The 13,734-nt window shown below is 39.7% G+C and overlaps 1 protein-coding gene across 6 annotated transcripts in view; it reads left to right on the forward strand.

The window, feature by feature from the left end:
• Positions 1-13,734, forward strand: part of CALD1 (caldesmon 1) — a 184,399-nt gene that overhangs the window by 157,601 nt on the left and 13,064 nt on the right. For all 6 annotated transcript variants that reach the window (XM_048966957.1, XM_048966974.1, XM_048966992.1 and 3 more), the window contains 3 exons: positions 2,476-2,624; positions 7,937-8,120; positions 9,939-10,079. In XM_048966957.1, coding sequence (XP_048822914.1) covers positions 2,476-2,624; positions 7,937-8,120; positions 9,939-10,079 — 474 coding nt within the window. The remainder of the gene's footprint in view (positions 1-2,475; positions 2,625-7,936; positions 8,121-9,938; positions 10,080-13,734) is intronic.

The following is a 13,734-nucleotide window of genomic DNA, read 5'->3' on the forward strand; positions in this document are numbered from 1 at the left end:
AGCATAAGAGCTTAACAGGAAAGATGTAGTACAGAGAAAGATGAGAATATAAATTATGTATGTTGAAAATTAGCTAAACAAAGCATGGTTTTGTCCATACTCTCTTTTGACTCGAGGCTCGAGATTTGAAGGGAGCATGTGAATTGTTTTCAGTTCAGGTAGAACTACCCACCCACTCCAACTGGAATCAGAGCAGTCCTTTTTACTAAGTTCAGCAAAAACTGAATTGGCCTGTAATTCAGGAAAGCACTGAGACAAGGGAAAATACTTTTTCTGTTGTCTTCCTCTGGAGTGGGACATAATGGTTGTCTGTTCCTGTGCTATCAATCACAGTTTTGGCATTAAAATTAGTAGGAGAATTATTGGACCTGAAAGCTGTGAAATATTTCTTTAATATCTTGTTTTATCATCTTTCTGAATAAGGGAGCCAAGCTGCATTAATGGTTTTCTCAAATGTGTGCACATTACCATAAATCCTAGCTAGCTTCTGAAATGCTATTTCCTAACCTATTATTTTTTAAATTATGTTGTTTTAATATTAGTTTTCTCAGCAATTTCAATTAAGATGTAAGAGATATGACCCTCCCCAGTGGACTTCAATACATAAGGCAACTGGAAGTATCGGCTTTTTAATGAGACTGAGAAAGGTCTTGATGAAAATCTCAGCAAAGGAAATACTATGCTCTCAAAGTCCCAACACAGACATCCTGGCATTTGAGATCTTACAACAATCAGTACTGCTGTTCTCAGTATCTCCCTGAGCTAACAAGCAGCAGAGCTTTTTTGCTGTGAACATGTCACAAGCTAGAATCTTGCCCACATTTGGGAGCTCCCAAAAGTCATAGCTGTCTGGCAGCGTACATTAGACTCAATGAATAGCACTGGTTGCCTCAACGCAGCTCCTAGAAAAAAAGAAAACCTTTCCTTGGGGCACCAAGTAATAATGGCCTTGCTTGCTAGCAGTCACAGCATCACAGCCAAAGAATGCATGGCCATGGAAACTGAGCTCCCCTCCTGTCTGTCAGGGTGGGGATCCAGGTTGCAACTACAGCCCATTGGCAGGAGCCTGTGGGGAATGTCTGTGCTGCTGCTGCTGCTGCCTGCTCTCAGGACAGAGCAGACGTCGCTGTGGGTTGTGTCCTACATCCCTCATCAGTGGCAAGCTCACTGGAGCAATGTAGCTGCTCAGTACTGACGTGCAGTGTGTGCCGCCTCAGTGTGGTCTGCTGTAGGTTTTTATTTCCTCATGCCGCATGGAATGCCATAAAAGCAGTTGTGCTGCAGACAGGACTGTTATGGAAATTATTCCTGCTTTTTAATTAGCAAATGGGACGGCAAGAAATGAGAGTATTTTTTTCCTTTCCTTTCTTGCTGGCTTCCTCCAACACTGGAGAGCCAGGGAAAAAGAGATATTTTTGGGATAATGTTTTCCTCTGCTGCTGTTGAAAGTTTATTTAGGCTGCTAGGTCGACTAATTTTCATCGTGGGAATAATTCTGCCTGAGGACAAAGGACTTAAGTAGGTCTATATACTCCACTTCTCAGCATCCAACCATGGGCATGCTGAGATCAGGCTGTTTCTGGTTTTGGTAAATACTTCAAGCCCATAACTATAGGGGGATACTAAAGAATGAAATTCATGCAGTCAATATACTTGATTACTCTTAAAAATTATAGGGTAAAAAACTGTAAGGATAGGGAGAATTTTTGCTTTAGTGTTTCCTGAGAGAACATTTGAGAGAACTTTTGCTTCTTCATAGGATTAAATATTTGAGCCTGATAACACTATTGGTGACCATCCTCTGACATGACTGTGCTTTTTGACAGAGTGACTTAGACTCTGATACAAAGATCAGCTTTTTATCTTTTTCATTGTTCCTGTAGTACTGAGGCATCCACCTGCTGTGATGCTGAAAATACTAGCTCTGTTCTGTTGGTACTCCCTTGCTGTGCTGCAGAATGATCTGCCTACATCCACATAGCATGAGCTTTGTTCAAGCAAACTGAAGGTTATAAATGATTTCTATTGCTCCAATGCTCTTAACCAAGAACATCTGAGCAAGCCTAGCCCCAAAGAGTGTGCAGCCCAGGATCTTAATGGGCTGCACATGAGTGATGCTGCAGTGGAAGTAAGGAGGACTGAGGTGCCTAAGGAAGGTGAAGTTACAGAAAGAAGATGTACTAGCCAAGCCCCATGCTACCACATGTGTAGCTGCGATACACTTTCACAGAAGACTGGTTATTTTAGGTGTTTTCATTGTGAATTTGGATCAGAAAGGCAGGGTGATGGATGATCCTATTTTTAAACTGTAAAGTTAAAAAGTCTACTTCTGGCTTAAGGCACATGATCATTTTGAAGACAGTTGCTGAGTTAATCACTAATTCCGTTCAAGGAATTCTTGTTCATTGACTGCTATTGATAATGTCTCATTGTGACATTTTTTTTCCCCTGTGATTTATGGTATCTTCTGAGCAGGTAAAAGACAACAAGGATAAAGAAAAAGCACCCAAGGAGGAAATGAAAAGTGTCTGGGATCGTAAAAAGGGAGTTCCAGAACAAAAGGCACAGAATGGAGAACGTGAACTCACTGCCCCCAAACTTAAATCTACTGAAAATGCTTTTGGGTAAGTTCCAGCTAAGCACACTGGTCTTTGTGTTAGAGTAGAGCAGGGGGCCTTCCTGGGGTCTCCAGTGAAAAGCCTTGTAGCAGCTGTGTGCAAGACTTAGGTTGGCACCATCAGAGGAGGCTCTAGTGTTCACTGAGTGCTTAGGTCTGATTTAAGGCTGTTGGTTAGTTTTCTAGCAGGCTGCACCCACGTTTTTACAGTGATAAAGCAAGGTACAGGAAACAGATGTAAATAGAACCTTGGTAGAAATTAGTGGCTTATTTTTCTTTGCTGGATTTTTTTCTTCCTTGAGAGACATTTCATTCCACTATCTGCACAGAGGCCAGTGATGACTGAATTCCAGATTTTGTGTTCCCTAAATTTTTAAAATCAAATTCATCCTGAAATTGGATTTCAATGATTTTTAGTTACACACAATTCCTTTTAGTAATAATGCATATCAGCATGAAGCACAATTCAGTTGGTAACTCTTGACAGCTAGAAATTCTCTTGATTTCAAGGCAAACCTTGTAGTTAATGTTTTTGCTATAAAAGTGATATTTTTCAGTTAGATGAGAAAATGTTCTTTTTTTTTTTTTGTTAGAAATTTTTTTTTTTTTCCTATACACCTCTCTTTCTCTTTTACATTGGCACAGGCAAAGAGAAGGTTAAGCTCTCCGTGCACATTTAGAAATGTGTGGGGCAGATGGATTTTGCTGTTATATCTCAGCACTCCCCTTGTGATTCTTCCGGGAAAATCAAACTTTCTCAAAATAAAATGCAGTTCAAAAGACCCTGGGGACACCCTGACCTAAGGCCAAAAGACAGAGAGAGTCAGGCAGCACGGAGATGGAGTAGCAGGAAATGGTCCTTCCTTAGAACTACCCTGCATCATGACTGGGGTCACATCATCAATAACATGAGAAAAGATTTCTGAAAATATTTTTGTTGTGTTCTCATTTGTTTCACTTCCTGTGGGAGACAAGCCTTGGAGGCAACATGTAGATTTGAGTTTCCACTCTGTTTTTTCTTTTTCTGTTTTTCTTTCATGATTTCCAAATGTGTGAAGAAGGATGGCTAACGTAAGGCTTTGTTTGGAGCTTTCTTCTTGTTTTTGCATGAACACATCAGATACTCGTTAAGAAGCATTGTAACTTGGCTAAATCTCAGTGGTGATGACTGAGAACAAAATAGGGTAGTGCAGGCTAAAGGAAAATCTTATCTGCATCTCATTTGTTCGTATCAGTCAGAAAATTGCAGGAAAAAAAGGCGTTTTAGATCTTTCGTTTCTCATTTCCCCTCCTACTTACCTTCCTCTCCATTCTCACACAGGAATGCAAAAGTACTAAATATGAAGCAGTGCTTTTTTTTCCACATTATTCTGACTTTTTTTGGCTCCCACAAACCACTTCTTTCCTTTTCCTCCTTGTCTGAAAGCTGGCAACTGTCTTCACTTCTTAGCACCAAGGAGGTACTTACGAAATTCTTCCTCCACCCAGCATCTCAATACTAATTTTTCATTGTTGACAGTAAGGAATGGAGATTCCCAGAATCTGTTGAGAACAGAGGATTTTGTGGAGGTGGAGGAAAACAAGGAGAATGACTGCCAGTTTATTGTTTCCTGTTTCAGATTATGCAGAACCAGAAGTGAAAGGTTCTATGAGAATAAAATTAGCTAGAAACCTGAAGTGTTCTCCTTACAAAGGAGGACACTTGAAGTCTTCAAACAAAAATCCTAAAACTAGATTATATCTTTGTTTTTTTATGAGTTGAAAGTAGAGAGTAGCTGTCGATTTCTTTGAGGCTGTCTGCACTGAAGTCACTAAGGATTAACCTTTCTTGTGTAGTCATATAAAACAGAATGGTTATTTGTTAAGAGAAACAGGTCAAATATTCTCAGTTCTTTTAATTTTGAGTGTGAAGTATTTGCCCTGGCAAGTGATACCTTTGTTATAGAGTCATAGAATATCCTGGGTTGGGGGAGACCCATAAGGATCACTGAGTTCAACAACAGGCTCCACACAGGACCACCAGAAAATTGGATCATTATGTCTGTTAGAAGTGACTTCTTGGATTTTTGGGGACCTGAAACTTGCAGGTCTGGCTGGGAGAAGCCAGACTTCAGATAGCAAGAACAATTAATTAATTCATTAATTAGGTTCCTGGGATGTTTGTTACAGAGGTTGTAACCATGCAATGAAGCGGGAAAGCCTTAAAAACAGCTTTTTAATGGCTTGGGCAGGATAGATAGATCTTTAGAAACACCCTGTGCCCCCATAAAGTTCATGGGTTTTTGTAATCTCTGCAAATGATATTAGAAATATTTCAGGCTAAACACCCAAAAGCGTGCCTTAAACCACAGGAGCTGGTCCTTGCTTTGTTCTTTGAGCAGCCTAAGTGAAAATTCAAATAGTTTACAATATTTTTTCTCAGTGTTTTAGTTTTATTTTTTATTTATTTATTTATTTTTTTAAATTAAAAAAGGGCTTGAGTTCCTTTCTCTAATTATTCATCACTACCTGATGCAAACCCTTATTAGTAACTACTCACAACCACGTGACGCTTATGATGGAGGGTGATTTTATGGCTCTGTTTCAATGAGCTGAGTAACTCCATGGCAAAAACACATTCAGGATTAGGACCTAAAGCAGAAAAGGACTGTGATAAAGTAATATTAGAGAAATGTATACTATGCAGCTATAACTGTAGAAAATCAGGTGTGACAATGTCCTGGGGATACAGAAGTTCACATACCTCTGGACTTTTTTTCCTTTAGCTTTGCTTTGTGGTGTTATATATAGAAAAGCCTTTCCAAATAAACACATTTCAAAATAAATGCCCGGTCTTACCACACTGGTGTTGAACTTTCACAGATGAATTACAACAGCTGATAAGCACATCACAATGTCAGTTTGGCTATGCTGTTTTACCATATGTTTTTTTAGTATTACAGTTTCTAAATGATACATTCTGCCCTGCTGCAGCTGAGTTTTTTCCCAGTCAGTAATACCATGTGAGGGCAGAGTAATCTGTGTTAGCAGATCCTATTGTGATATTGAAACCACAGATAATTCAGCTCTGATCCTACAATCTGTTTTATATGGCTAACCCCATCTAGATGAGAAATCTATTTGAATGAAGAGTGCCTTTGCAGGATTGGGTGTGATTCAGCAGACTGCAGATTTATGTATTTGTTCTTCATGTTGTCATCTCTAATCTCATCATCTCTAACAGTTATTGTTATTGTTGGAACACTTGATTTGTTCCGTCTTGTGGCATTTAACTCCACAACACTGGCTCCATTAATGAAGTTATTAATATCCAGCTTTTCTAAATGTCAACAGAACAGAGCAGAAAGATCTTTAAAAAAATCAGTAAGTACATTCCTTTTCTGTCCCTTGTGAATAGCATACTGATACCTCTGTGGTACCTATCTCCTTGTCAGCAGTAACACTAAACGTGCTCAGGGAGTAGACGTTTGACTAAACGCTGTTGTGGTAATTGTTTAACTAGGTGATACTATCTGACTCTGTTGAGAGCATGCACTTCACCTATACAAATACTCTCCCCCCACTTCTCACTCCTTTTATTCTTTCTGTCTGTCTCTCATATTAGAGTTGGCTGTAAAACTTAGGGTTTTCTCCTGTGGAAAGTTGTCATTAACAAATAATTTCCACTTCCTTAATTGAAGGCATATTTTCCCTGGAAAATGTCAGCAGAAGTTCTGATGAACCCTTCTATTCATACAAGCTTGCTGAGTCCAAGCGATAGATGCTTTAGATTACGTAGGAACATTTTTAGGCTTTTAAAAGCATTTTATGTTTTGAATCAGTAAGAGTCTCACCACTCTGTTTCCTTCTGTATCTGGTTTGGTCCCCAAAGATACTTGCTAGGAAAATGGCCATGCAGTCCACCTTTCATTGACCCAAACAATTGGAAGTCACAAGGTACCAAATCTGAACTATACAGTAGGTGTAGTAGGACAGTCCAGCCAAGACTGGCAATGTGCTTATGTCTTCAAACTGGTATGGGCCTGGTGATATCATGCTGCAAGAGAAAGATTGTCTTCTTCTCTGGCCTGACCCTGGAAGTTTGAGCCCTCAGCTTTGTCAATGTTGTGACGCAGCGGTCAGAGTTGATTGTTTGTCTGGGTTCCAGGAAATCCAGAAGAATTGCCCCTTTCCTATCCCAAAAGACAGTACACATTGCTTTACCTGCTGAGAACTGGATCTTGAACGTTTTCTTTGATGGTGAATTCAGATATTGCCACTGCATGAACTGCTGCTTCGACTCTTGCTTTTAGTGGTGATACCGAGTTTCATCACCAGTAATACTGTGATTCAGAAAACCATTGCCTATAGTCTGCTGTTTGTTCAGTAGGTCCTGACAAAGTTGCATATGGTGTTCCTTCTGTTCTTGTGTGAGAATTTTTGGGACCCACTTTGTGCAAACTTTGTGATATTCCAACATTGCATCCATTGTTACCAAGGCACTGAAACATTTATTCAGCTCCTTGAACAGTTCCCTGGTCTGATTTGTGTGGATGTGCTGATCAAGAAACACTTCACTTTGTGGGGTGACTACTGTGCATGGCTTCCCAAATGTGGCTTGTTTTTCATGTCACTATCTCCATGATTGAAATGCCCCATCCACCGCCTCACTGTGCTCACATCCACAGTTTGGTCTCCAGAAATGTTCAGCAAGCATCAATGAGTGTCAGTGGGTGCCATTTTTTCCTCATGGAGGACTTTGGTGACACCTTTGCTTCATAGGCAACTCCATATCAGATGCCATTTTGTCAAACTGCCCTGTTGCTGCCACCTGTCACACGACTGCAGATGTAATGGAACACTGTCAGGAAGGTTCAACCTCTACTGCCGTACCACCAAAACCTACCTCTGATGTCACGGACCAACATCTTAAACTAGGAGGCATTACTTTCAGAGTAGGCCTTCAGTCTCCTCATGAAGATGCTGATAAGGTGCATCTTGCTGATGTTACCTGAGATGTTAAATATACAAAGCTTAGTTGTTGAGTTGTGATGAAAATGGAGGGGATCTGAGATGTCAGGCAGGATGGTCCAGCCCCTGTCTTGAGTACATGAGCCTGCTCCCTCACTGGCAGTGGATGGGAAACATGCTCCTCCAAGTGTCCAGACCTATCTGGCTCCTACACCAAATGCTTTGCTTTGAGTTTGATGGAGTTTACAAGGAGTAAAAGATCTTATAAGGAGTATCTTTGTATTGCTGGTGAATGTGGGTTATCAGGTTGGCTCTGGCCAGGAAGAGAAAATTTGTGGTGCATTATCTCGTCTTTTCTTTCTTTCCCAGCCGCTCCAACTTGAAAGGAGCTGCAAATGCTGAGGCTGGCTCTGAGAAGCTGAAGGAGAAACAGCAGGAGGCAGCTGTGGATCTGGATGAGCTGAAGAAAAGGCGGGAGGAGCGCAGGAAAATCCTGGAGGAAGAGGAGCAGAAGAAGAAGCAGGAGGAGGCTGAGAGAAAAATCAGAGAGGAGGTAAGCGTACAGGAGAAAGTATTGCTTTCTGATTTTAATTCCTCATTGTAACTCCTTTGCTTCCACTCACCTCAGATTAGATGGTAACTCTTTACAACAGTAATCTGTACAGTACAAAGCAGTTAGTGTGAGGTTGGATATGGATGAATCTTTGTTTAGCAAAAGGGCAGAATGATACCATGGGAGACTTGCACATAGGTGAGGAAAGAGTATGTGACAGTGAAAGCAAGACCAAACTCAAACAAACCTACAGACCAGTGTGTGCTTCTCCTTCGTGAACCTGATACTGCCTGAGGTCTGTGTGGGGATTTGCTGGTGGATTTTGATTCCGGTTTTGTCCTTTGTTTGAGCCCTCTATTTGGATCATGTACTCTATCAGAACGGCTGTTTCTTAGCCTGTGTCAGGAGATGGTCTATCACAATGGATAGACCATATCACAAATATGCCATGGGCATTAAAATTACCCCATTCCTCTAACCGACAGGCTTAACTGCAAGCATGCTGTATTTTGTATCAGTCAACCACATCACATAGACGTTCTAGTGAGAACCCAAGGTAGAACATTCAGGATACGAAGAAAAACTGCAGTTTTAGCCTCAAGGAAGACAAGGCTCTAATAATGTCTTAATTAGTCAGGATGCCATCTACAGCAGCTGCACATTTATACTCTTTTTGGGTAACATTTTGGAGACTCTTATAGCCACAGACTTCTTAATTTATTTTCAGTGTCTCTTTGAAGTTGCACAACTTGAATTAGAAAGGATGTGGCAAAAATTCATCTGCTGCAGATGAACTGGAATGCTAATGTTATATACAGTTATGATGGGCAAGATCTCATTAGGAAGATATTTTTGCCTGTTTAAATACTGAGTACCCAAGCACATCTGTTTGCTTGTGCTTCCTTTGCCAAGAGACTTTATAAATAGAATTTTAAAATCTCTGGTGCATCATTAAGGAATCTTACTTGTTTGGAAAGCAAGTGGTGGAAGAATAATAATAGTGCTAGTAGATAAATGCCAATTGCTTTAACATGCTAAGCTCTTTACTGTAGAATTAAATAGATGCTGAAATTGCACAGTGACTTACTGTGTGAAAAAAAGACTCTGCTAACCAGCACTCACAGTGGTTGTGCTTCAACTTGCAGTTCTGAAAGTAAAAACTCCTGTTGTCTCTCTGGAGGGGAAACTATAAGCATTTCAAGCACTTCACTTTTTGGGCTTCTATCAATTTTTTCCACATTAAATATTAACCTTGGCACAATTGCTAGAGAAGATGGAGAAAAAGAATACAAAGGTGAAACTTGAGAGTACAGAGAAACTGAATTTAGGAAGCAAAATGAGACTGTAGGATTTTTTGGTTCTTACACCATTTTGGACAAATAGCAGTCTGTACAAGCTGGTTGACTAGTTCACTTCAAAACCTGTTTGCTGTTTCTTTCAGCTCATCTAAATGTTCCTCAGAAATATTTTTAAATACAGACACCATTGCGAAAATTTAACATTAAGTTTCTGAAATTGAGTTCTTAATGAAATAATGTTTTTATAAATGTGCTTTGTTCTCTGTAAGTGACACTATTTGGCGGTAAATCTGATGACAGGACTGTGAGGAGAGATTAAAGGAGCATGGAGTAATTGTCTTCTTCACTTAAGACTATGATGTATTGTCACCAGCGTGTTACTGGCATTCAGACAGCATTCACTGAACTGTTTTGGCTAGCATAAAAAAAAATCTATTAGATAACCTGATAAATTTTTGCAGGACAGCAAAGCCTTGTAATGGTGATGCAGTTTCTGAAAGAATAAATTAATACTTTTTAGGAGGAAAAGAAGAGGATGAAAGAAGAAATTGAAAGGAGAAGGGCTGAAGCAGCTGAGAAACGTCAGAAAGTACCAGAAGATGGCGTGTCTGAAGAAAAGAAGCCATTTAAATGTTTCAGTCCTAAAGGTTCATCTCTGAAGGTAGCCTCCCTGTTAACTTCTGTATAGTACTGAAAAACTAATGGGTGTTGTAGTCCAAACCAACTACCCAACACCAAAGCACTGTGGAAATACTTGATATCATACGTGGGCCAATGCTTTGAAATAGGTCTTACCCTAAAACCTACAGCTGAAAGACTTCATTCATTGGCATGATTGAGGATTAGAGACCCTTTCTAAAAATTGTCTAGCCTGGGAGTTACCCAATAATGTCAGTAATGTCCAAAAAGGTTCATCACCTTCAAGAGGAAATGGGAACTCAGAGTTGTGTTACTATAATAATTTCTCAATTTATTGTAGAACTGATTTGTGAGCTGGGACAGAAAAGATCACAAATGTTCTTTGTCTTCTTCCATATCCAGGATTACTTTCTTCATTGCCACATTACTTTGTCTTTTAATTATATTCAGCCTAAGTATCATTAGTTGAAACTGTCTCACATGGGAGGTCTATGTTATGCCTAATCCCCCTCTGAAACAATGTCTGGAAATAGTGTGCTCAATTTCATTTTCTTACATAATATTTAAAAACAAAACAGAACCTTCTCTTGCTGCAGGAATTTCTAAGTGGTCTTCTGTGGCCTGTATTATTTTGCATGTCAGATAAATCATTGAAATGATCTTTCAGCATGGAAGAGAAATCTTGCTGCCAATGAAATTATTGGGAATTTTGTTTTGGTATTTATTCTAGTCTCCTTCTCAGCTCAGGCCCAAACTACAGATCTCTTCATCATTTTGACCTATCTTTTTCTTTTTTTGCTTTTGAGGTATTAGTCAAATAAAAATCCAAAATGTCTGTCAGAAAGGACCATTTAGTAGGACCTAGGAGGAAAAAGAACCAGGTAGGAGGTTGTCAGGTAGAAGCTTGCATCAGATCATAAATTGGATCTGCATGGGATGAAAAAATGCCATTAATGAGTGGCAAGCTGCATTTTGTCAGAATGACATTTCTGCTTACCATGTTCACTCTTCAAACTGATGTGGAGCTTCAGTCCTATATGGTTTTGGGTCCTGTTCCAGCAAATACAGTAGCCAGATACTTTTGGCTGGACTTGACTTTAACTCCTCAGGCACATCTGAACCTGAAATTTGAGGACAGAACACATACAGCTGTAAATGAAGGTTGCCAAACTTCACAACTCTATTCTATTAGATAAACCTGGTCTTGCAATTTTGGTTGCAAAAGACTGTGTCAGGAATGGACACTATAATTGCACAGCTTCTTCCCAGTCTTCCTGAGAGGGCTTCTTTTTCTTCCTTCTGTTTCTTAAGATGCCTTTTATGACATACATTTGGAGCTTTAGTTCACAGATGACTCAGAAGAGAGAAAATTATACTTGAAAATGCATAATAGCAAGATACAGATCATAATTTGGGGGAGAGTGGGACAAAACAGTGGATTTGGCAGGAGGTTCATAGCTTTCAGAGAACTTTTGGATTGACGCTACTAAAAGTATTTTTAGAGGAAGGCTGGGATATTCCAAATGTTAAGTATTTGAGGTTCATTTTTTTTATTATGATAATTGCTGCTGCTTTTATAGCTTCGTAGCTAGAAGGTTTTTTTTTTTTTTTTTTTTTTTTTTGTTACAAAAACTGATATATGCAACTCTGCACATGCTTTTCTTTCTCTCAGTTTCTCTGGAAATTGGTGATACTATACATATTTCAGACTGGTGTCTGTGGGTGGCCAGAATATATATGTACTACTGTTGATCTTCATGCCCAAAACAGTTTCTTGGCCTTCTGTGGTCAATAGCTAAGGAGAAAATAATCTAGTTTTAATAACCTGATGCCAAACTCTGTTTTTTTAGAAAAAAGTAACTGTAATCACCTTTTGTTTGGACAGACTTCTCCAGCTGGCCTAACCTGGTTAGTGTATAGCCTTTTCATTTGGTTGTTATGCACTGACCAAGTTATCTTTTGACTGGTAAAGCATCTGGCATGTATTTTCTCCCTTGATAAATGTATCCTCTGGTTGGATGTGTTGTGAATCATGTGAGAGCTATAAATGCTCAATTGTGGGTGGGCCATTGGAATTAAGAAAGAAAAAGGTGAGGTTCAGTATTAGAAGACTCTATGATACATGTGCACATTCTGACTTCTCCTAGATCTTTTTCTCCTGTGTTCTTTCTGATGTGGTAAACTTTAGCGAAGAAAAAGAAGTTCCTAAGAATGACTTAGGTGAAGAGAGCAGAATGTGTTTTTTACCAGGTGAACACTAGAACAAAGGAAAGAAGAGAGAGAGGCTGAAAATAGTATGGTATATTATCATCTTATGGACAGGGCATTAATCCATCAAGCAAGGCATGGAATAGCATGATGAGCAGACTCAGAATTTAGAGACCAAGATACATAATTCATCTCCATGGATTACACAGTTTACATACGTAAAGATATAAACATGGACTTAATATAAATACATGTATTTAGAAAGTACTACTGTGGTTATCTAGTTTGGCCTATAACAGATCGCAGTCTTTAAGGTACTGAACAACTCCTTTTGTTTTAACTGTTAAGTAAATACTTCCCTAACAGCTTAGATACTGTTTCAGCAGAACCACAGAGGGCACCACAGCTGGTTGCTGTCATGATCAAAACAGGAGTCTGAGATGTGGGATGGATTAGAGCTCTGCTGGCCCTAGAAGCTAGGTGACCGAATTTGAAGTGAATGGAATAGGAAAAGAGAGGTAGTGTTGACTGACATGGTACCTTCAGGGATTTTGCCAGTTAATTTTAGGGGAGTTGCAAGTGCTGAAGCATGGAGTCTTTCCAGAGAGGGCACAGGGGCTGGGTTTTTTCAGAGGTGACAGTAAGAAGGAAGGATGCAAAGTAAATGTAGGCTAGATTCATTCCTAGTTTAGGGATAGAGTAACTTGGATTTATTAAGGTTTTGGATTCCCCATAGGCTCTAGCTGCAGAACCAAACCTCTGTGCTGATTCTGCTCTCCCTCTCTTTCTCTCTTTTTGTTTTTTTTTGGTCTTCATAAGAGCAAAGGAAAGAGTCTCTGGGACAGCCTTTGCTGCTCGCTCATCCACTCTATCTTATGCTCTCTCTAGTTCTCACAAATGGTGCTGCAGTAGAAGAATGAGATTTCCTACTCATTGTTTTCCTTTCTGTTTTAGAGAGGTTAATTTCTCATGTTTTCTTTCGGAAAGAGCATTATTGACATCTCGATCTCTAGTTTAATCAGGAGAGAATAGGATATTTCAGCACTGATTCTCCTCTGGTGGTGGTAGAGATCTCCACCAGTACAGAAATGCAGAGGCAATAAGGTACTGAGGGGAGGAAGCAGCAGCAGGAGGCCAGAAGCCTGGGGATATCTCCTGCTTTTGCTGCAGACATCTCCTGCCATGCATGGGCTGATGTGGCAGCCAGCTTTCCACAAGGCAGCACTGGCAACTAAGTGAGAAACAGGACTTCTCAGGCTTGAGATTTTTTTTTTTTTATTTTATTTTTTTAAGATCTGTCTGCTCATATCTCATTGTTGCTCACTATCTGAGAACTGACTGGAAAGAATTAGACTCTCTCATTCAGTGCTTTCTAGGAAATGATCTTGTTCTTGCAGCAGGAAAAGAGAGGGGTAAGGGCAGGATTTGTGATGCTTGTTTTTCTTTTCTTTGCTGCTGATAGCAACACT

This window comes from Lagopus muta, chromosome 1 (assembly GCF_023343835.1).
Source record: "Lagopus muta isolate bLagMut1 chromosome 1, bLagMut1 primary, whole genome shotgun sequence".
NCBI classification, from domain to species: domain Eukaryota; kingdom Metazoa; phylum Chordata; class Aves; order Galliformes; family Phasianidae; genus Lagopus; species Lagopus muta.